Source organism: Leptonotus elevatus, chromosome 2 (assembly GCF_054856555.1).
Source record: "Leptonotus elevatus isolate MCC_2025b chromosome 2, RoL_Lele_1.0, whole genome shotgun sequence".
Taxonomy (NCBI): domain Eukaryota; kingdom Metazoa; phylum Chordata; class Actinopteri; order Syngnathiformes; family Syngnathidae; genus Leptonotus; species Leptonotus elevatus.
Genome location: NC_141240.1, coordinates 10111424 through 10133350, shown reverse-complemented (window position 1 = coordinate 10133350; position 21927 = coordinate 10111424). Strand labels below are relative to the sequence as shown.

At 41.5% G+C, this 21927-nt stretch overlaps 1 protein-coding gene across 9 annotated transcripts in view; it reads right to left on the bottom strand.

Annotated features, from left to right (window-relative positions):
• The window catches only part of anks1aa (ankyrin repeat and sterile alpha motif domain containing 1Aa), a 61456-nt gene that overhangs the window by 15973 nt on the left and 23556 nt on the right, over positions 1-21927 (bottom strand). For 5 of the 9 annotated variants that reach the window (XM_086068713.1, XM_086068715.1, XM_086068716.1 and 2 more), the window contains 13 exons: positions 16062-16358; positions 14699-14774; positions 14496-14597; positions 14302-14388; positions 13924-14093; positions 13726-13788; positions 13423-13555; positions 12793-12836; positions 11956-12049; positions 8106-8578; positions 4562-4618; positions 3771-3840; positions 160-272 (listed from right to left, as the gene is read on the bottom strand). In XM_086068713.1, coding sequence (XP_085924839.1) covers positions 160-272; positions 3771-3840; positions 4562-4618; positions 8106-8578; positions 11956-12049; positions 12793-12836; positions 13423-13555; positions 13726-13788; positions 13924-14093; positions 14302-14388; positions 14496-14597; positions 14699-14774; positions 16062-16358 — 1779 coding nt within the window. The remainder of the gene's footprint in view (positions 1-159; positions 273-3770; positions 3841-4561; positions 4619-8105; positions 8579-11955; positions 12050-12792; positions 12837-13422; positions 13556-13725; positions 13789-13923; positions 14094-14301; positions 14389-14495; positions 14598-14698; positions 14775-16061; positions 16359-21927) is intronic. The other 4 variants (XM_086068718.1, XM_086068721.1, XM_086068722.1 and 1 more) reach the window with 2 other exon arrangements.

The following is a 21927-nucleotide window of genomic DNA, read 5'->3' as shown; positions in this document are numbered from 1 at the left end:
TATATTGCCGAATCGATTTTTTTTAACACCCCTAAAATTAATGGTAATGTCTCTAGGTTGACAGGGTATATGCAAAAAAAGAAAAGAAAAAAAAACATATCAAATGAGAAGAGAACAAAGATAAGTCATCATGAGAACATAAAAACAACAGGCACTCACCATGTAGTGCAGGTCGTCAAAACCGTTGAGGAGCAGCTTGCTTTCGTACTGAGGCAACCCCACCAGCTCCAACCAGTCTCCGACAGGCTGCTGTAGCAGTCGGACAGAGGCACCTGGCGACAGTGGAACACGCTTCAGGAGCGAGAAACCATTCATCCGGTAACAGCGGCATGCTGAGGATGATATGTGACATAACCACATCATCTTTGGCCAGCAGTGCCGGGCGCACCGGCAACAGGACGGTGTAAGAGACAGTGTCCTCTGCGGGCAGGGGGCCAGCTCCCGCGGGGCGGCGGGGACTGAGCCACAGTTTCCAAAGACGGATCTTAGTGCCCCGGCTCTCAGGGGCAAAGACAATTGTGAAATTGATGCGATCTGGTTGACCACCATTTAATTAGTTGTTGCTGTGCTACAGATTCAGGAACATGAGAAAAAGTTCTTGTACTAAGTTTTTGGTCCATCAGTTGGAAAGGTTCAAGAGCAGGAGGCAGTAAGCTGACAACAATTCTCATTCATGACTGACAGAGATCCACCCTACTCAACTTAAAACCAGTCACTCACCGCAGCATGGATATCACGAGAAATAGTGAAATATTAGAATATCACCTGGATTAGGTTGGACAGATTAGGACATAAATAAATCATCAAATAAATCCATCAATGCAAGAGCTCAGAAACAAACAAGATTCATCCAGTCAAAGATTCAGTCAGTCACTTAGACATCAGTAGAAGCGGGAAACAAAATAATGCACTCTTAATTCATCTCATTTCTACAAAATTCCTTCCGTCTCTTCTCAGTGCAAATGGTACTGATGTTGAGGTAGTGTCTGTCTTTTTTCCTGCTGGCTGCGTGTGATGCTGCCCCTCCTTATCAACTCCCTCTCTTCTCTCTCCCTGTCGCTCTTGAATGTTACTCTTCCAAACTCACCTCCTCCCTTCTTAAAGCCTGCAAGTGGTGACTTTGTGTCAATGATGGGAGCAACCGCCTCATTTACAGACCCTGGCTACCCTCATTATTATTAGGCTTGACTTCTTGTTCTGGGCTTTTTCACAGCACACTTTTCATCCTGACAGAAATCAGTAGAACAGGCATGGGGCCAATCAAACACCACAGTTCTCCAGACACAAGTGAAAGGATGCAAACCTGGCCAAAATCAAGCAGAGAGCCTCCTCTGCTCTGATTATGTGAAGATGTGAGTACTCGGATGAAAGCTTGAGTCTTGAGCACACAGCAGAGTGAAGATAGCAACTAAAAGGTGAGAGAGCGAGAGAGAGAGCGGGAGCGAGAGAGAGAGAGAGAGAGACTGATGTGGCGCCGACTGATTGACTGCAGTGCTCTCATCTTTCCTCGAGCCTACAAAGAAAGATGAGCTCATCCCCTGACATACGTAATGGTTAATATTTAAAAAGCTCGCTTCTGTACGTGGCATAACAAACAAGGTGTCTACAATGACTTACTAGACTGGAGAGTAGTGCATATTATTGTTTTGTTCAATATAATTAATAGGGTCGTTAATTTCAAATAATTATGACTAGTAAAAGCTGAAGGGAGTTGCCAGTCCACAGGCATCGTCACTGAGTAGAATAAATCACAGAAAGACACCCAAACATGATTTGTTGCCTTCTAATGCAAACGGAAAATAAACCTGATTAAACCTTTTTTATTCAGCAACACATTGATAAAGGTTTACACTTTAAATCCCTAATAACATCTATTTGACTGTCCTCTCAAAGTATGAATAAATTTGGAAATGGTGCAAAACCGATATGGAAAAAGCAGTGATGTGTATGGTGGGCAGTAACAAATGCTTTCTAATTTCTACAGCGACAATTTGTAACCATCTAAGTCTGTTTGAGCTCCTTTAGCTTGTCATGCATTTTTGTTACTCAAGACTTAACAATGAGTTCCTGAAATTGTAAATCAGCTGTGGCTGAAACAGAGGGCAAAAGTAAATTTTGTTTGCAACCTCCACTGTCACTCAATGCTAATCAAGCAAGCAGTTGCTTTCCTCTTCCTAACGTAATGCAAACTTTACTGGTAACTAACTACGTTTAAGTTTGCATACAGCGGCACCTTGACGTTTTTCAAGATACAAGCCATTGCTTTGTTGATTTATTATTTTTTGCTTTGTGTCGCTAGCAAAAATGTGACTTTCAGCTTCAGCCACTCCACCACTAGATGGTGGCAATGAACTTCATACCATACAATCAAAGTTCAGGTATTCATAAAACAAATCCATCCATCCATTATATTTATAAAAAAAGGTTAAAAAACACATACATGTCGTAAAATCTTTTGTTGAAAAACACTGTTTTTGAAAAAAAAAAAAACACACACACAAAAATCCATATCAAAGTGGGGATCATACAGGAGGCTTGATAAAAAAACGAAATTTTTTCACATTTTGGAGACGATGTGGTACTGCAAACTCTCACTGGAGCGGTTCAACGTCTATCAACAATTTTCTGTGCGCCAAAACTGAAAGTACGACATTGTTTGAGAATAAATGAATATTTACTCATTAACAACTGATACTATTTATGCTGCTCACCTAAAAACACATAGAGAAATATCGTTAATTATTTTTAGAATAATATTTAATTTTCACTGCACTCCATATTGACGAGCCACCACTGTCGGTACATGGGCACAGGATTTAATTAATAAAAAGGCAGCACGATGCCCCACACACAGAAAAGTACTGTATGTACAAATGCAAGACAAAGTTTAAAAACAATTACACCTAGTGGGACCATTGGTAAAAACAGGTTAAAAAAAACAAGATTCCCACACAGGTGCAGGACCTAACAAAAACATTTTTATCAGCAACGGTGGGAAAACGCTATCAGAATACAAGGTTCCTTCCATTGCTTACACTGGTAAACAACAGATCCAAGCATGTTGTCAGTCCTACCAGGACCGACAAGTCAGAGAGGAGGGTATTGTCCTAAATAACATTGTTTCATTTTAAGAGTCTGCATTTAGCTCATTGTAACTTCAGGACCAATTATTTGTGAATAAATTAGTTTGTGACCAGATGTTGCTCGATCTCCCACGTCTATCTCTTATAGGACTTGGACAATTTTTGGGCTCCAAAGACTCAGTAAAATTTTGATCCTTGATCTCATCTGGCCCCAACTAGGGTCCCAACTATTCTGACCACAGTGTTTTCCCCCATCAGTAGATTTGGTGAAGCAGTACAAGCGTAGTATTTCTACCAGTAGTAGTATTTTTATCATATGCACTAGGCTGAAGCAACAGTCAATAAAGGCTGTAACGCCAGCGCCAGGAAAGCCTGGGGCAAAAAAACAGTAAAGTCAGAATAATTTCAGTGAAAATCAAGTGATTTTTTAAAAACTAATTATGGAGAAGCTTTATTTCTTTAGATTAATTTTTTTTTATTACTGTATGTTTATATAGCATGATAAACTCACAAGTCAAGGAACCACTGTTATATGAAGATATGCTCTCAAATGTATTCAACTGCCAATGTAAATTCATTTTATTTGCAAAATGTACAAACATTGTAAATGTATAATCTTTGCAAATAGTTGCAACAGGGATGAATAATTGTTGAGTTCTCTTCATAATAGTAATGGTTGTACTGTACCTGGTGTAGCGTATTGGCGATCTCTGGAAAAGTCAATGCCAGCACCAATCAGTGTCATGATCTTCTCAATCTGCAGACACAAGCACAAGGGAGGCATTAAGACCTGGAGGATCTATGACCATATCTCCTCCACCAACCACCGGAAATGACAAGACAGCCCTCAAACAAACAAAATACGAACGTCTTTGTATTTTTGGCCAGTAAGAGTAATTTTATCACATTGACTGACATCCTTTGAGAAGATGAAGATAAATAGCATGCATTGTGAAATGGTTGAATTTACTATAATTGCATAGAAGTAAATGATAATTTAAAGAGAGAAAAAATAACAGAGAAGAGAAACCTAGAATAGCATAAGCCCTTGCAGTATGTCCATGCATCGATGCACAATGCATGATCATGATTCAACTGTGATAGGAGCTTCAGTAAAGTGACACTTGTTTACGTTTTAATGAAAAGACAACTATTTTAAGATGCCCCGTCACACTTGATGTAGCCGTGCCATGTAAAAAAGAAAGAAAGAAAGAAAAAGATTTAGTTGGAAATTGGAATGATCAGCCAGTGTTCTTATTTTCACAAATTTTAATTAACCAAGTAATTTGGAATGTCCAGAGGAGCAGATCTAATGCAAAACAGTCTTGGAAGATGAAATCAATAATCACGGTGATTAAGTAATTCCAAGCCCATTCATGAACTCATAAAAGAAAGCAATCTAACTCCCACAAACAATGCCTCTGAAGAAGACAGGACCAAATCCCAAGAGGACCAGAAAACATTAAATACGATCTTACGCTGTCACAGGAATTAGATCCTGGTGGTTTTGTGCTGGGAGAAGACATCAGTGTCTGCTGAGAGAGAATCCAGGTTTTTCATACTTGCCAATTGCCATGCATACCAACACTCAGGTGTGCCAGAGCTTAATAACAGTCCTTTCCACATATGCTGTTAATAAAACCGTATATACAGAACAATCCATGTTTGAAAACAAGTTTCAAACTTCATAGGGGAGTGTTTGTTGGAAAAAACTGAAAGGAGAGGAGAGAGTTGGTAATGTGTTTTTGTGCTGCATTAAAATCTCAAACGGGACAGGGGTGCATTGTGGGACAGGCCGCCTATGAGCAAGGACATACAATGGGTGGGGGCAAAAGTCACTCTACAAAGGTGGAGGTCAACAGCTGAAAAGCAGCAATGGTGAGAGACGGCGAGCATGGGATTAAAAGGAAACTCATTCATCAAGCTTCTCACAGCAGGATTGTCATGAGGATAACTACACACTTGGCTGTTACGTTAATGTTCATTAACAGACTCAACACACTGTGGCGGTTAAGGCACACAAGCAATACGAGCTAAAGGCTGATGACGTTTTCAGGGTGGACTAAGGTCATGCGAGATAGAGAGCCCTAAACAAAAACAACAACAACCCCAAATTGAAAAGTTGGCATAAACACAAGGCTTGGATGGAAGCTATGGACTAACGAATGACGTCAAGGGGAATGAGTGCATCACAGTAGCAAGCAGGTGTCAGCGACTCAATGGCACAGAGGGGCAACGCACTGTCAGCAGTCCCATCAACTAGTTCAATGATAGCCCAATGTCAGTCTCATTGTTTTAGAAACCAGGTTTCTTTTGCAGAACACCACTTCCAAATAAAGTTGCATGTAAATAACTCTGTTGTCAATAATTCTAATTCAGTTGGTTTGATATCGCAAATCGATATGTAGTTTTGGCAGTAATAGGCTAGCACACACACAAGCATGTTCTGAAACAAATATCAGCCATTAGCCATTTTTAGTCAAATGCTGTATGTTCATTCAAACATATTTATAAAACTGTATATTCTTTACCTGAATGACTTTTGAAGAAAATTTAAATGCTTGCCTTTAGGTTTCTGCTTGTCTTTTTTGTCATGTTTCAAACACAACTTATCATGTCCCTTTTTGAATGGTTACATTATTACATTTTAGCAATCAATAATCTTTTTTTCCCCATCGAGGGCAGTGGTAGGTCACCGCACTGCATTTGAGGTGTCAATAATTTTAAAAAGCAAAATGTCTGACTAATTTTAAACAAAATTACTTTAAAATTGTTGGACTCCAAAGAACTATTCTCGAATATGAATTCGATATGAGAGTAAAAATCAAGCATGAAACTCCAATCAAAATAATTTCAAACACGCTTTACATTAAAGACTGCAGCATTTAGTTATATATCAAGATGGACAAAAGAAAAACAACACTCCAGCAGGAAATCAATACTCACAAAATCAGGCTTCATGTCGGCTGCAGTGTCATTCAAAAGTGACGATGGGAGTAAAAACAAAAAAACAAAAAAAGTGTCCCTCTTCTTCAGCCTCCCAGACTCTCCTCCCATCTGTGCACTTCACATTGTGCCCCCCCCCCAGATTGTCATCTTAAGTCTGATCCCATGGACCAATCCGAGCCCACATTAGCATGCACGTTACATACCAGTGAACACACATTCAGAGCTCCTGAGATAGGCCAAGACCTCATGCAAGTCAAATATGCCTGTCTTTAAAGCAGACGATCCACGAGTGTAGAGCACCAAAGCTAAAAGCGAGGGTGGGGGGTGGGGGGTTGTTGGTGTGAGAAAGATGGGGAAACAGGGTGTGTGTGTGTGTGTGTGTGTGAAAATGTATATTTTTAGCAAACCAGATTAAAAAGATGTTACGTGACATTTGCATGCCCTAAAAGCTGCTTAATGTCACGAGTAGTCGGTGGAGAAGGAAACACTGCATCAAGGGAAGAATTTAGGGTGTATTTTCATTGGGTCTTATTACTAAAGAACATGCGGGCTGTGTTGCAGTTGTTCATACTTTAGCTACAACCATAACAACCTACGCTGTTTCATCTTCAAAAAAAAAAAGGCTGACTTTGACCAAGTCCCTTTTAGGAATAGGCCTTTCTGATCAAGGAGAAGCACTGCTGAGGGAACGTTTTTTGTTCTTCATTGGCATAGGCCCTGGCTTGTATGAATACAATTTTGAGAGTTTCAGAATAATCCCAGTTGGTTGCCAATGAATAAGAATATTTTATCACAGTTTGACTGAAATATTATTTGGAGTAGAATCTGACCTTGCCAATGGGATTGCCAACAATGCATCTCTGCAATCTCACAAATCCATTTTAGCAAACTTCCAAATAATAGATTTGTGGCAGATTTTTCTTTTCCAAATAGTTCCCCCGGATAAAATGGTCTAACGAAACATAAAACAAAACTGTAAAAAAGCTAATACCAAACTCGTATAAATAGTTATTATCCTTTCTGAAGGATTTACTACACAAGTCTGGAAGTATGTGGAATAAAGCAAAGAACCTTTCGTGACGTGACCTTTGACCAAATACTCAAGGTTCTTGTAGTGGATACCATCCAATAAGATTCAGCAAAAAAACTGTACTGATTCAACCTTTGACCATAACTAACTTGGCCATTGTGTGGTGCTTTCCATTTAGAATAAATAGGGTCCTTCCTTGGATAGAAGACAATCCACTGAAACTGAAAATCCTCTTGTGTTTACAGAACATTACTGCAAGTCTGACAATATGTAGAATAGATACTTCTAGTAAACTGTGGACTGAAGCCTAATCTTATGAAGGTTGCTAAAAACCTTTTGATATACAGTAAAATACATAATTGTGTCAAAGTGTTCACCAAATGTGACACCTGAAGCACACATGCTCTGACACCTTGACGACACAGGATTGGAACAGATTGAGCTAACATTTAATTGGCTTGAGCTAACATTTAATTGGCAGGCTGAGAAAATCGTATAAATCATGTTGACAAACACATCATTGTTGCATAAGATGGAAAAAGCGCATGAACGGATTAGAGTTAAAAGTGTGCTGAATTACCACGACTACACTTTTAACATGGTGAGGGATAGCTTTGCGAAAAGCATGTTCATTGTTAACTGCAGTGTATCAGCATTGCTTGATTGGTCGTCTGGGCGTTTTGGCAAATAAAGGTGAGCAGAGCTTAAGGAAGATGTGCACCTTCTCTCCTTTTTGAATCTTAATGTACAAATCTCCGTCTGTTGTCTTGTTTTCTCAGTTTCTCTCTGGGTTTATCCCCATATCCTTGTTCTGTCTAATCTCCTCCTGCACCACTCACATGCTCGAACTCCACATTAAACATGCTGACAGAGGATGGGGGGGGTTAGTTCTGAATGTACAGCACAATATTAACAACCCCCTAGAAAAACGTAAATGTAAAAGAAATATAAAATCACATTCATTTAAGGTTATTTGCATCCATTTCTATTTTGGATGACCTTTTTCAGTGTCAGTACTCTATGAATAAAATTATTCAACTTACTTCGTCCCATTCTGAGGTGAATGACGGCGATTTCTCCAGCCGTTTCTTCCCACTGCTACAGTTAGAAACCGATTCACTTCGGTTCCCCAGTCCTCCGTCTTCCTCACTCGGAGGCGACACAAGCAAATCTGAGTCCGACTTGGAGAGGCTGCGGGCCAGCTTCAGGTCCCCAGGTGGACGCATCCTCCCAGATACTGCCCCCAAGTCTCTGGGCTCCTTGTTCACAGTTGCGTAAATGGCTTTTGGATCACAGTCTGTTAGGATGGCAGCCATACTGGGACGGCTAGGTGGGGTCGAAACGGCTTGCTCTTTCGCTTTGGCTCTCGACTGTGGCTGGCTCTGACCAGGTGGCGGGACACCTGGAATCCTGAACGGCTCCTCGTGACAATCAAACACAGGAGATGATCCGTGCAGAAGGCCAGTAAACTGCTCTGGGACACCTGCACCCTGATCCAGGCTGAGTTGGGAGTTATCTAGACAGAGAAAAACATCACAAGGTCAGTCCGCAAGGAGGGGAGAGTTGTTTTGGAGGGCTGAAACTGGATGGAAGACTGAGCGTCAGATCCTTAGGGCAGGGCTCGTAAGAAACCGCCCACGCAGGCGCTGAAACAGTTTTGTAATTGTTTCCTAGCAGGGGGGATGGAGTGAGGTGGGGGGAGAGAAAAGTTGGAGAAGACAGGACACATATGTTTGCGAGAGAAATGTCAAGTATCCACACTCGGTTTGCAAGCTGCTGGTGCTGAATGCCTGCATTCTTATTAGCCTTTATTCTCTGTCAGTAGGCACACTTGTCTGTTGTTTCCCTTCAGGGTCACAACAAACATTACTCCAAACGACAGGCTAAGCTTTGCTGCATACACACGCGCACCATATAAAACACAATCCAGAAGGGTAGACTCACCAAGGGGAGTTCCACTTAAAGAGGGTGCCTTCTCCAACAAAAACAACTCCTTAATGAGACTGCATAGCAAGTGCAATTAAAAACAATTTGATTTTCCTCCTCCCTCCTCACAGGAATTACAGCCACATAAGCCCCCTTTGCTCCATCAAATCCACCACGCAGCTTGGCTTTGTTTTAAAGAGGCAAAAACGCTGCTTTGGTTCCGACTTATGTGCTGCAGTGTTGTGCGGCTGTTGTCTGCCCGTGTGACTCGTAGCTCTCTGTTTTCTGAATTCTAATTCTGGACTCGAATGAAGGCTCAGGAATGGAAATTTGAATCGCCCCATCCTCAGTGGACAGACTCTAGGTAATTAGCACAGTGACACATGCGGAGGGAAGGGAAGGGACTGTCTCTGTCAGGGTCAAAGGGTGGGGGTGTTTGGTGACGGAGAAACTAGGGCAGTGGTCACAAGAACCAAACAGAGAGGGGAGGTCAAGTCACCATTTCAAAAACTTGCATTACCTTTCATGTTGTCTGACAACACCTTGAACTCCTGTCACACACTTCCAAGCATTTGAACTAGAAGTATGGGAGGGTTTGCGTGTGATGAAGTGAGGTGAGTGGTTGTACTGTGCACATATGTCAGGATCCTTGCCAAACTCGGCGTGTGAACGCCCTCTGAGCACATTGATCTGGTTCCCAGAATCTCACACCCGTTTAACCCCTTCCAAAATCACTACACCGTCTGTCTACCTCTGTTCTTAAGCCTCTCTTCAAGAGCATGGCTCAATATTATTGCAGCTCATGTGCTGCAGATTAGGTCACTACAGATGTGGAATGTGTGGTTCCTTTGGCACTGCAAGAGCTGTGTTTCACTAATGATGTCATGTTTGGTCTGCAGAGACAGATGCAGTGGTGCCAACTATCATTCCACATCGCTGCACTTCCGAAATGGACTTAGGTGGGAGGCCATTTGTTAAGGGCAAAGTCTTACTTTTACGTCATGATATGTGCTTCTTCACTGTATAACAGCCCTGCCCCCCCCCCCCCCCCCGCCCGCCTACAAATGCCCCTTTTTAAAGAACCATTCTTCAGTGGTCACTTGAATTTCATGCCGAGCCGTGTATCCTACAGTGAGCTGCATTGAATTTGTAACTGATGCTAAACACAAGTATGACTATGCTGACTACGCATTTATTCTCCACCTGCCACATGCTGAGGTCTGGTCCACAGAAGGACGAGTAATCAGATCTTCCTTACACGCAGCAAAAGTCACGCCCACATGAGCAAAATGAAATATTTCTACTGAGACAGCTGGTTTGGATTTAGTTTTGGCAATAAAGTTGTGCCTTTAATTTGATGGTGTGCATGAAGTTGAGAAGACCACTGTGTGAAAAATGTTAGTTTTTTTCTGCAGCTTTCAAAATTGGAGTGGTGTTTATAAAGTCACTGTCACCGCTAGTGACCCCAAAACAGACAATAAATGACCATAAATATTGGCAATATAATTCCAACTCTTGGACTGAAGTTGTAAAACCCGCCTCCTAAGGAGTTGAGTCATAAATCAGAGGTTGGGCTAGTGTTTACTATTGAGAGGGATGGCAGACGGAACCAATTTATGGCTTTGTCTCAAAGGTGAGATTGACCCCAAAAAGGAGACATATTGAGGAAGATTGACTTTTATTGCTTGTATACAAAAAGCTGGATCACTTGGGTGCTTGCCCACCCGTCAAGTGTGAAATTGAACCACAAGTAGTGAAGTATGACGTGTGAACCAAGTAAATCTTAGCTTATCTCTACATTCTTAAAAATTTCAGACAGCTCTTACTTGGTTCACCAACTATGCTACTTTGCAAGTATTTAGTGTATCCGTGCAGAATACATAAAATCCGTATATTTTATTCACTCTAAGCATCATGTAATTCAGGTATCATTGTTTTTTGCTGTATGGCTTCCAAGAAAGTGCAAAGCGCAAGTGACTGTGGAACTACAAAGCCCTGGAAAGTGTCATGGTTCCAGCAGTGTCCGGTGAGCTCTCTCCAGGCACATGCTTCGAGTTACTGTTTTGGTCGTCATGGTAACAAAAGCCGCATACAGTTGTACTCCACACTGATTCCACAGTTGAGCAGTTTGATTTTCATGAGATAAGACTGTCAAGTCAAAATGGGCTAAGTTCCATGAGGCGGAAAAAAAATAGGTGTAAACTTTGTATCCCTTCTCCTTAATAATGACGTTTTGAAATCACATGATGCAATTGTGCTCATAGATAAGAAAGCAACAATCAAATAGTTCAAAACTCTTTCTTATTGGCAATGAAATGAGCCTTGCCCATTTCTTGCCATAGACCATCACTCAGTCTACATGGACAAGACAAACAGATTCTGCTTCACAACAGTGCATACCGTGGCAGGATACATACAGCATTTGGCTGATACGCTTGGCTTTCAATTTTAATAGTGGATAACCCCTCATTTTATTTTTCCTCACACAACCAACCGTCCCAAAAGCAATTCCCTAAATAAGAGCATTCAAAGGTGATGCCCTCTCCCAAGGCGTAAACATTTGTCATCTGCAAAATCGATGTGTGAACAATAGGTGAACTTAGGTAACCTTATATAGTGAATAAAATGAAGAGTCAACACAAGATACAGCTACAGATACAGTTACCATGTCATCACAGATACAGTATAAGTGTCTGATCATGTTAAACTGCACTGCTGTAGAAAAAGATTGCGAAATGCATAACCTCGCTTAGTACAAGGTGAGACTTAGTTTAAATTACTGGTATTACATTCTGACACTGTATAAACACATTCTGATTCTGTATACAAACTCACAATGGTAGATGGTATGATCCTGGAGTAATACTACAAGTACAAGTACTCATCAAAATACCCACTGTACATAGGAGGTTGCACACAAAAGACATGATTTCCTTGGCAAAGGTACATACAAGAGTCTAAGCTCACCTTCTAATGCTTGCAGGCCCCCCAGTCCTGAGGGATGCAGTGTTTCCATTGTCGAATTTGGTGTACCAGAGTTATTTAGGGCGTTGGATTTGCACTATAGTGGAACAAAAAGGAGTAATGGTCAGTTCATTTCAACCAAAAATTTTATGGATTGTGTTAATGATCAGTTTAGGCCCAGTTTGCCAGCTAATGTAGGATATTGTTTAACTATTACAATTTACGATACAAACTGTTTATATATTTTGGGAAAAACTGCTACCTAAACAGCTTTCTATAAGGCAAATAGTTTAGGGGCGGTCGAGACCCTGTAACCCACAAGAAAATATCAGCCCCCGGACTGAGCAGCAGCAGAATCCCATCTCAGAACCAAAACAGGTTCAATCTGTTGTAAGCTGACCATGTTTAAAGAAGTTACTTGGGAATCTTTCATGTGATATGTTCACAATTTAGACCATGACACAGAGCAAAAAGTGTAGGAAACCATTTTTGCGCGTAAACATTATCTTTATTACTTGTTTAATTGTAAATAACTAATTTGCATCTTTGCAGATTCAGAAAAAGTTCCACAGTATATGAAACTAAATTACTATCAAATTATTTTTTTTGTGTGGCCACTTAAAAAATGGTTAGCAGGCCACAAATAGCCCCCAGGCCATAGTTTGGACAATGCAGTAAGCAGTCATTCTCTAGCAACATGACGTTCATATTCATTGCATTGTGCCAAACTCAAAATATGCAAATCATTATGCAGATGATTTCTGTTAATGCTAAATACAGAAGCTAAAAGATAGACATTGATAAGGCAAATGATTTGGCAGTTTGCAGAAGAAAACAAACCTGAGGTAGGACACTGTTGGATGACTGGATACATGTCTTTTCATCTAAGGAAACATAAGGCACAAGAGTAATCATATGGAAGAATTAACAATCTTCCCATCCTGCTTTTGTGAGTGTTTAAAGGGTTTGAAAGTGATGTATGGTTTATGCATGGAGATATTGACTAACATATCTGACAGGCTCTTGATTAATTTTTTGACAATTAAATGACAATGGCTAAGCAGCCATATGATGATGAGGTCAAGTTATTAAAGCTACATTTATCAATTCCCTTTCTTGCCACTTGGAAGTGAAAAATGCAAAATGTCCTTTTTCTTCCACCGTAATGTTGACATTTATTAATTTGGGGAACTGATTGAGGTAGAAACCTAACGGGGCTTGGGTCTAAAACATCTCTATTGAAAGCAAAGTCTTCAAAATGTAATCACATCTAATGTAATTATGCACAATAAAGTTTAGGAAAGTTTGCTTGACATTTAGACTCCACTGATGATTGACAAAAGTAGCTTTATTAATGCTGCATCTTCCTTAGACTTAAAACATCTGTTGTATCAATTTATGAGAGCTCATTATACAGTATGTGCTAGGATGTATCTATGAATGTCTGTCAAGGTAATACCACACATTCACCTTTATGAAACTGAGATTCTTGGCTTGGCAGTGGAACTTTGGTTTGAGCAGTCAATAACAACTCATATGTGTGATCCTCCTCCTCCTCAGCAGCCTCTCCTCGCTCGTCAATACTGCTATTCGTAAAGAGAACCTGCACAGAGCAGAAGTGAGGAAACAATCATTCAAAATGAACATGACAATTTATTGAAGATGGTTAGCAAAAATGTAAATGTCCGACAAGTCCTATGATCTATAGTAGCATCAGTTATTCAGTTTTCTTGCCAACAGAGGACTTTTTTCTAAATTTTATCATCTCCTCACCGCTGAGCTTGCCTCCTCTTCAAGACCAGGGCCAAGATGTGATGAGTGAACCAAGCGATCTTTCTGCAAGAGACATATGGTTCCATAGTTGAGAAAAGCAAGTGCCCCACCATACAGCCAGTGGAGCTCTATCACCCTCTAGTGGCAGTTAGGGGTTCTCACACTCAACAGCTTTCATAGTCTGCATGTTAGTCTAACCTTTCCCGCTTCACTGTCTGGCCTTCCAGAATCCCTGTCCGAGGATTTGCCACTCGTAAGGCTGTCCAGAGAATGGCAAGAGGTAGCTTCAAACAGAGCTTCATAAGGACTCTCCTCCTCAGGCCCCGGGGCCAGCCCCAAGATCAACTCGCTCATTTTCTCCAGATCGCCTATAAAACATTTAATAACGAGCCCAGATTGCCTCTAAAGTATTTCATAATGTACCGTGCGCATGCAAAGTCATTTATTCAACATTGAGCAGGTTGTCAACAACACTACATACAAAAAAAGCAACACATCATTTAGTAATTGAATTACCTGCTGCAATAACTGCATCAAACATTTTTGTTTTTGTTTTTTTAGTCTGGCAAATCATACCCTTGTTTCGAGGGCCGCGACTCTCTAGGGGTGGATGGATTGGTGGAGGGGGAAGGTCAATGTCAGGAGGCTTTCCGCTCATAAGTCCTGCAGCAGGCAAACAGGAGATTCAATCAAAGTAACTAAATCCAGACAATTTAAGACGAGACTTCCGTTTTGATGTTTTTTTTTTTATCAGGTATGAATGATCCCACCTTGGATAAGACCTGCTATCGCTCTGCTTTTCTGGGAGGGCATGTCTTTGACAGTGTCCAGCGCTGTCAAGCCCTTCTGGTCCAAAATGTTCACGTCGATACCTAGGAGTCATCACATGGAGGAGTTATGCCACCACTTCTTCCAGCTAACTCGTTTAATAAATTTGCAGAGGCAAGTGGAAGCATTAGAGCTTACGTCTGACCTGCACTGAGAAGTTTATGTACCACATCCGTCTTCCCAAACAAGGCTGCTTCGTGGAGTGCACTGCCTTTCTCCGTCTGATCAAAAAAGAAAGTGTAACAAATGAGAGAAAATCACCAAGTCACCAAACGAGTTCACTCAAAGCAAGCATGAGTATGCAAAACGTGTGAAAGAATGATCTATTCCAGTTTGATGTACACTGGGTTAATATTGCATTGCACAACTGTTTTTATTCATATCCCGAGGTGGAGAGCGGGTCCTTCATTTTACACCCATACATTCAGCATATAAAGGGACATCAAATGAGCATCCTATATGATGTATTTGCTTTGCATCGAGTAAACTTCTCTAATAGCAGTTCCTTTTCCAGGTCACAGGATCATGCTAATTACAATCAGCAGGAAGCACGGCCTCAAGTAATGAGACAAGCCTTGATTTAGAAGAAAAGGAGGGAAGAAGAAAAGACAAAACAGATGGATGAGACGGTTTGGTACAGACAAAGCTACAGATGCCCCTCCCACTTGTGGGGGTGAATGATCCAGCTCAACTTTTCTCATCATCGCTGTTACTAATAGTAGACCGTATGTTGCGTCATCATTTTACCAGTGCTCAAGAATGTCACATTGCCAAGTTTTAGCGAGAAGTAGCATGAGCCACAGGAAATGCTGCAAGACCAGTCTGGGTTTGCATATGAGGCAATACGGAAAGTTGTGATAAAAACAATATATTATTAGAAAATTTAGGGGTGTCACGATCCGATATTGATATCGATCCGATATCCAATTATATCGCTCTACATCCAAAATCTCTGATACTAGCACCCAGCCTCTGCTGTTCCCACCATATACAGAATGTAAAAAAAATTATTCGGAATGTACTGAAGTAAACTTGAATTGTTATTTTGCGGTTCAGAGTATAATTGTTTTTTTATTTACTTTTTTAAGGTTATTACTCACTACTCAGGGTCCTTTATTTTCTATTTATTCTATTCAAGTCAATACATTCTCATGTTTGAGGTTAAATTTATGCAACCAAAATGATTGAAACAAATGGGTCCTATTTTCTCATGCCTCCTTTTGCTGAGTATTTATTGTTTTTTATTTAAATAGTATCACTTGATCAACTTCATTCCATACTAAATAAATAAATAAAAGCATGTATCATCATTTCTTCCACACCAAACTCCTCTAAGAATGTCTTAATGGAAATCGGTATGTGCAATGGGTTAGAGACACACCGGGACAGAAAAGAGACTACCCTAAACTGTTCCCAAAGAGTTGGCAGCAAACAGCTGAACAAGAGGTCTTGGGTGAGATGAAGAATTAAGACTGACGGTAAATCTGATGATATCAATAAAATCACACCTCATAATTAATGTCCATGCCAGCATCAAGCAGCACCTCCACCACAGACAGATGTCCGTTACGGGAGGCCAGGTGAAGCGGTGTGTGCTTCTTAGTGTTGCAGCTGAGCAGGTTGGGGTGAGCGCTGAGCAACAGCTTGACAACCTCTAGCCGGCCATACAGTGCAGCCAGATCTAGAGGAGTCTCAAATTTGTTGTTCCTCATGGTTGGGTCCGTCAGCTCTTCCAACAGCAGCCGCACTACCTGCGAGTGTCCGTACTGGGCGGCACAGTGCAGTGGCGTTTCGTTGTCGTTGTTCTGTCGAAGAGCAGAGAGATGTGTGTAAAAGCAGCAACATCAACACACACAATGTTGATAGAACTATATTAAGAGAGATAAAACATGGGCTGAACTGTCAATGACACGAGGTTAGACTCAAAAAGTGTTGTTTAAGCCCCAACCACCATTAAAACGCACCAGTGTAAAAGGCAGAGAAAGGAGGATGATGGTTATGGGTAAACATAAACTAATAATGACAGGTGCAGCAGAAGGGATTAGCACAAGTAAAGATGAAAGAGAGAGAGGCGCCGAAGACTATTTGACAACTTGGATTTTTGACCATGAAACCAAACATTATATTCAATGTTGCGGTAATTCATCCTGCTTGTGCAAAAATGACCTCATGGGTATGCTCATTCCATGAATCCACATGATGAAGCAGACGTGGCAGTATTTAAAGTTTATTGGTTGTGACGTAAACTCGCTAAAGTACTGTTTTCTGGATGTAACGACAATGCAGCAACAAAATCAACACCGAATGAGGCTACAGTAGTAATCATGGCCAGCAGAGGGCGGAGTTGACAGAGTTGAGCGCTAGGAACACTGACAATACAGAGACAGTCGAACTAGGGCTTGTGCTGCATTTTTGACACTGTACTGTGAAAGTCAAGTACACAGAAACCCCACAGTGAACATTCTACGTGGTATCCACCATGGCAAAGTCAACAGAAACCAGTCATCTTGAACCACAATTGTAAACTAAACGTACCCCGGAAGGCTTTTGCATTTACAGTCAGAAAATGGGTGTGTCAGAAAAGACCAGAGAGTATGGCCAATCTTTCAAGATAAGCCCCTAACATTTCCCCACTTACGCATGCACGCCACGCTCAAGCGCACACGCACGTTCGACAACACATGGCGCCAGGTTGTGTGCTGTGTGGCCTCAGGAGACCGTTTGACATATGCTACACCGTTACTCTGATGGGATCTGCGGCCCGCAGACTGCGGGTAGTTCATGGGGTGAGGAGAGATTACTAGCAAAGCAGGTGACCACTATGGACAGGGAACAGGGATGGAGCTTAGATGTGGTCCCTGTCATCACAAAGTCACTGTTCACACTTGAAACACAAATAAGTACGACTGGATTTTATCCACTTTCTCCTTCCTGTGACAAGACAAAATGCCATGCAAGCAGAGAAAAGACGGGAGGGACCTCGCCTAAGAGGAGCATGCCCACTTTCATCTGTGATGCACTGTCAAGCATTTGCTTATTAGTGAGATAAACTCAGAGGATGTAGATGACTTCAGCATGCAAACATACATGTTGTGATTACATCAGCATGATTCACTTCCTCAAGTGTGAAGGTCCGATGCCTCAGTCGTCATCTCAGTGATTCTCGTGTATATTATCCATACAAAACAAATGATTGTGCATTAAGATAGACAAGGGCTCACCAACGTGGTGCCCGTGGGCACCTGGTAGCCCCCATGGACCAAATTAGTAGCTCGCAGGGCTGTTCTAGAAATAGCTTCATCATCATCATATTCATCCAATATGAAACATTTACTCCCAGGTGACAACAGAAGCAGTGGAACATTTGGCACTTGGTGAGCTGATCCTGTGATGTCAGTGCTTTGTTAGGATCCAATACTCCTGGAACTTTAGGTGCTCTTTGAATTCTGCTTGTTGTTATGATGGTAGTGGATATTTTTGCAATGCGTATATTTCACAATAGCTGGAGATATTGAGTTTGATCAAATGCTATCTTAACTCAAAGGCCCGTGATCCATGTATTTACCAGTTATATGTACATGATCCCTCCAAAACGTGATACAGTTGAAACTGAAACACAAACACAAAATTTAACATCATGTAACTGAAGGCATAATAGCTAATGGCTTACACGAAAAAGACAGCTTGCCAATAATGACATCCCTTACATCAAAAGGATATAATATAATAATATAGTTGCATCTAAGTTGGTTAGTTTTATGATATAGTGGTTCAAGTTCAGCTTATACAAGTATTACAGTCAAGCCAGGAATGTTGAAATGTTACTTAAGCATAACTTTAGAGTTAATGAAGGTTAAATGATGGCAACAATTTGAGAACAAATGTAGTCCTTTCACATTATTTTCTATGGCAACATTTTTTGAAATGTAGTCAACCTGTAACATGGAATGGCCTGTGTATGTCTTGTGAGGTTCTCAGAGCTCAGGTAACGACCAATCACAGCTCACCGTTTTTCTGGGTTTTGATCATGTGACAAGTTAACTATAGCCAAAATATGAACTTCTTGCTGCTGAAAATTGTGAAATGACTTGAGTATCGCCTTTAACTCTTTGACTGCCATAAACGTTATAAAACGTTTAGCATAAACCTAGGGAAGGGCGCCGAGGACGTTAAAAGACGTCCCCTATGTTTTTTTTTTTTTTTTTTTCAAAAACGGGTGCAGGAAAGCCTTGGGCAGCTGTGCTGAAAGTATCAGGCAGATATGATTAGTCAAAGGCTCGTTTTGGCCCCTAGAGGGCAGCGATGACTCTCTTTGCACAAGGTTGGATGGGCCGCCCACCGTGGGCGTCAGTAGAAGACGTGAGGCGGAGCTAGAGTGTTGAGGAGACAATGGCTGATCCAAGCCACAATGGCTTGACCAAGCAACCGGTTACAAGCAGCTCACGCTTGAGCATTTTTTTCAAAGACGGAAAGCATCAATCAATACTAAAAAGCGCATTGATGTCGACGATGATGATGACTCCGAGCTCTACGCCAAAGTTGGAAGCTTTGGCGCGACTGTTACTATCACGTAGTAAGCCTCACCGGCTAAGCGCGGCTAGCGCGGCTAGCGCTGCTAAGGCCGGAAAACGCGCACAATAGCCGGCCGGGTACTTCTGCACAAGCGGACATTCGATCGGGCGATGGAGAGTTGGCATCGACCAATGCAGATTGATGATGATGATGATGATGACTCCGAGTTTGACGCCAAAGTTGGAAGCCTTGACGTGTTTACGATCACGTAGTAAGCCTCACCGGCTAAGCGCGGCTAGCGCTGCTAAGGCCGGAAAACGCGCACAATAGCCGGCCGGGTACTTCTGCACAAGCGGACATTCGATCGGACGATGGAGAGTAGTCGAAAAGCATCGACCAATGCACATTGATGATGATGATGATGGTCACTCCCGAGGTTGACGCCGGAGTTGGAAGCATTGACGCGGCCGTTATTCTCTCGTCATAAAGCCTCACCGGCTAGCGCTGCTAACGCCGGAAAACGCGGAGCTGCACAAGCGGACATTCGATCGGACAATGAAGAGTACCCCGAGTCCAATGCATATTCATCGGAGGAGCGGGTACAGTCTGATCACGGAGAAGACACTGTTTCTGGACTACGATGCCACCATGAATGGAGTGGATAAAATGGATCAGAACATCTCCTACCACCCGGTATAGCAACTGAAGGACACGGGGAAGCGAGACGTAACGAAACCGTAGCATGATCCTGATATTAGACTTGATGACACACTGCAGTATATACTTGCTATTCCCCGGAAAAAAACGGCCTGCAAGAAAGTGGCGCACGCGAAGAGGCAATCTGTTGTGCAAATGCTGTTGCGTCTCCTTGCACGCAGGAGAGTGTTACAAAAAGAAAAACTGTCGTTGAAACATCCACATATTTGTAAATAGCACCACAGTTGCACACATTTGTAAATAGTTTGCCAAATTGTTGTCAAATTGTTACACTGTTGAATGTAAATAAACGTATTTTGCTATCAAAAAACACTTTTTCATTCTTGGTGGTAGTGTTTTATAGAAGTAAAGCACTATTTAGGTGTTTGTGGCATCATTCATGGACAAAAAGAAGTGTCAAATTCACTAGAATGCATGAAATAATATCGTTTCACTAAAAGCTTGATTTCTCCGTATTTTGGTCCAAAACAGGCGAAATTGGGTCAAACTAACCATTTTCTATTGTTGATTACTAAAGAACGGAATAAGGTAGAAACAACTTTTTTTTTCTGATGAAAGATGAAAGTCCAATCTTTCCTTTGGTAGTACGTGTGTTTCCATAGTCCAAACAGAACATTTTCTGTGGACCTTGAAAGATCAGTCAAAATGCTTAAATCGGCTGGCACTGACGGCATCCCTTTTCTGAAAACGTCTGGCAGTCAAAGAGTTAAACATCTACTATGTGACCATTCCTACAATGCATATCAACAAAAGGCAGATCTTCAGGGTTATGTGGAAATGGCACTGATGACTCGCAGCCTCACAGAGAGATTGAAATTCAAGTGGCACTAGCAGACTTCCTGGACACAACATGTTTATATGAAAGCTTTTTTTCAAGGCACTGCACAACATAAAAGCTCATCTGATTAAGCCATTGGTATACGTCAAACAAGATGATCTTAAGATTTGTGCTGCTTATTGATCATCTCTGTCAAGAAACATCTGCCCATTAAGCTTATTGTGTGTTTTCCATATTCTGCGAGCTAGAGAGTCTTGGTGACAAAGAAAAGCAAAGATGTTGTGTGGTTCCCACAACCTGCGGCCCCAGAGACGATAATGCGGTCTGACGAGCGACCTCTGTCACGTGACGAGCTGGCTGGCGGCACAGCAGGGTTACGTCACCATAGCCCCCAGCGGCGGCAGAGGAGGCGTGGGCTTGAGCAGCTGTTGCTACTTGTGCACCAAGAGGCTGTGTGTGCCAGCGTCTCATCTGTCCATAGTCACAATCAAATAATGCTCTCCCTAGTATGAATAGGATAATAATCCACAGTAGGTTTTAAATACAATAGCTTTTTAAGTGAGACAAAAATGTGCTCTGGGTAACTAGTTTTGAACAGATCTGATGATACTCGATGTTGCTCATTTTGTGAGTGGGAAGTATAATGATAGCTTCTTTTTTTTATTTGGACACTATCACACATTCCAGAGTAAACAGGCCTTGCAGCACTAGGATGAGGTGAATCTCACTAACTTCCTGCCACAAGCTATGATTCGGTGCACTGGACTCTAACTCCCCTTTGCATGAAATATTATCTTCCCTTTCAAAGCGCATGGGACATATTGGGACACGCCCTATAAACACAACTGACATAAAGGCTTTTCAAATTTTCGCTGCAATTTCAGAACAATTGGACATCAAACATTTAACATTTGTAAACACTACTGACCATTGTATATGTATCCGATACTGTACAAAAGTCTTGGGCCACCAAAAGCCTTGTTTTAGCAATGTTATTGTGATAAAAAAAAATAATAAAATTACTATCTTCACCCTAATTCAATTCCACACAAAAAAATATTTTTTTTTCTTTAATCGCTATGCAACTGGGTGACTGTGTGCTGTACTTTGCTATGCAAACAGTGGCTCATTGAACTGAACCAATCAGGAACAATAACGCTTATCACAAAATAATTCACACACATTTGTCATCAAGGGAAGTGTTTGAATAAATCTGTCACAAATTAACCTGTAGCTCTTTGCAATTGAGATAGAATTCCATATGCCTGGCCCAGATGTCAGCTCGTAGCAGCTAGCTTTAGAACATGAGTTGTAGACAGACTTTGTCCGGGTGTCTGTTCGGCATGCCCTGCCTCTCGGATATGTAA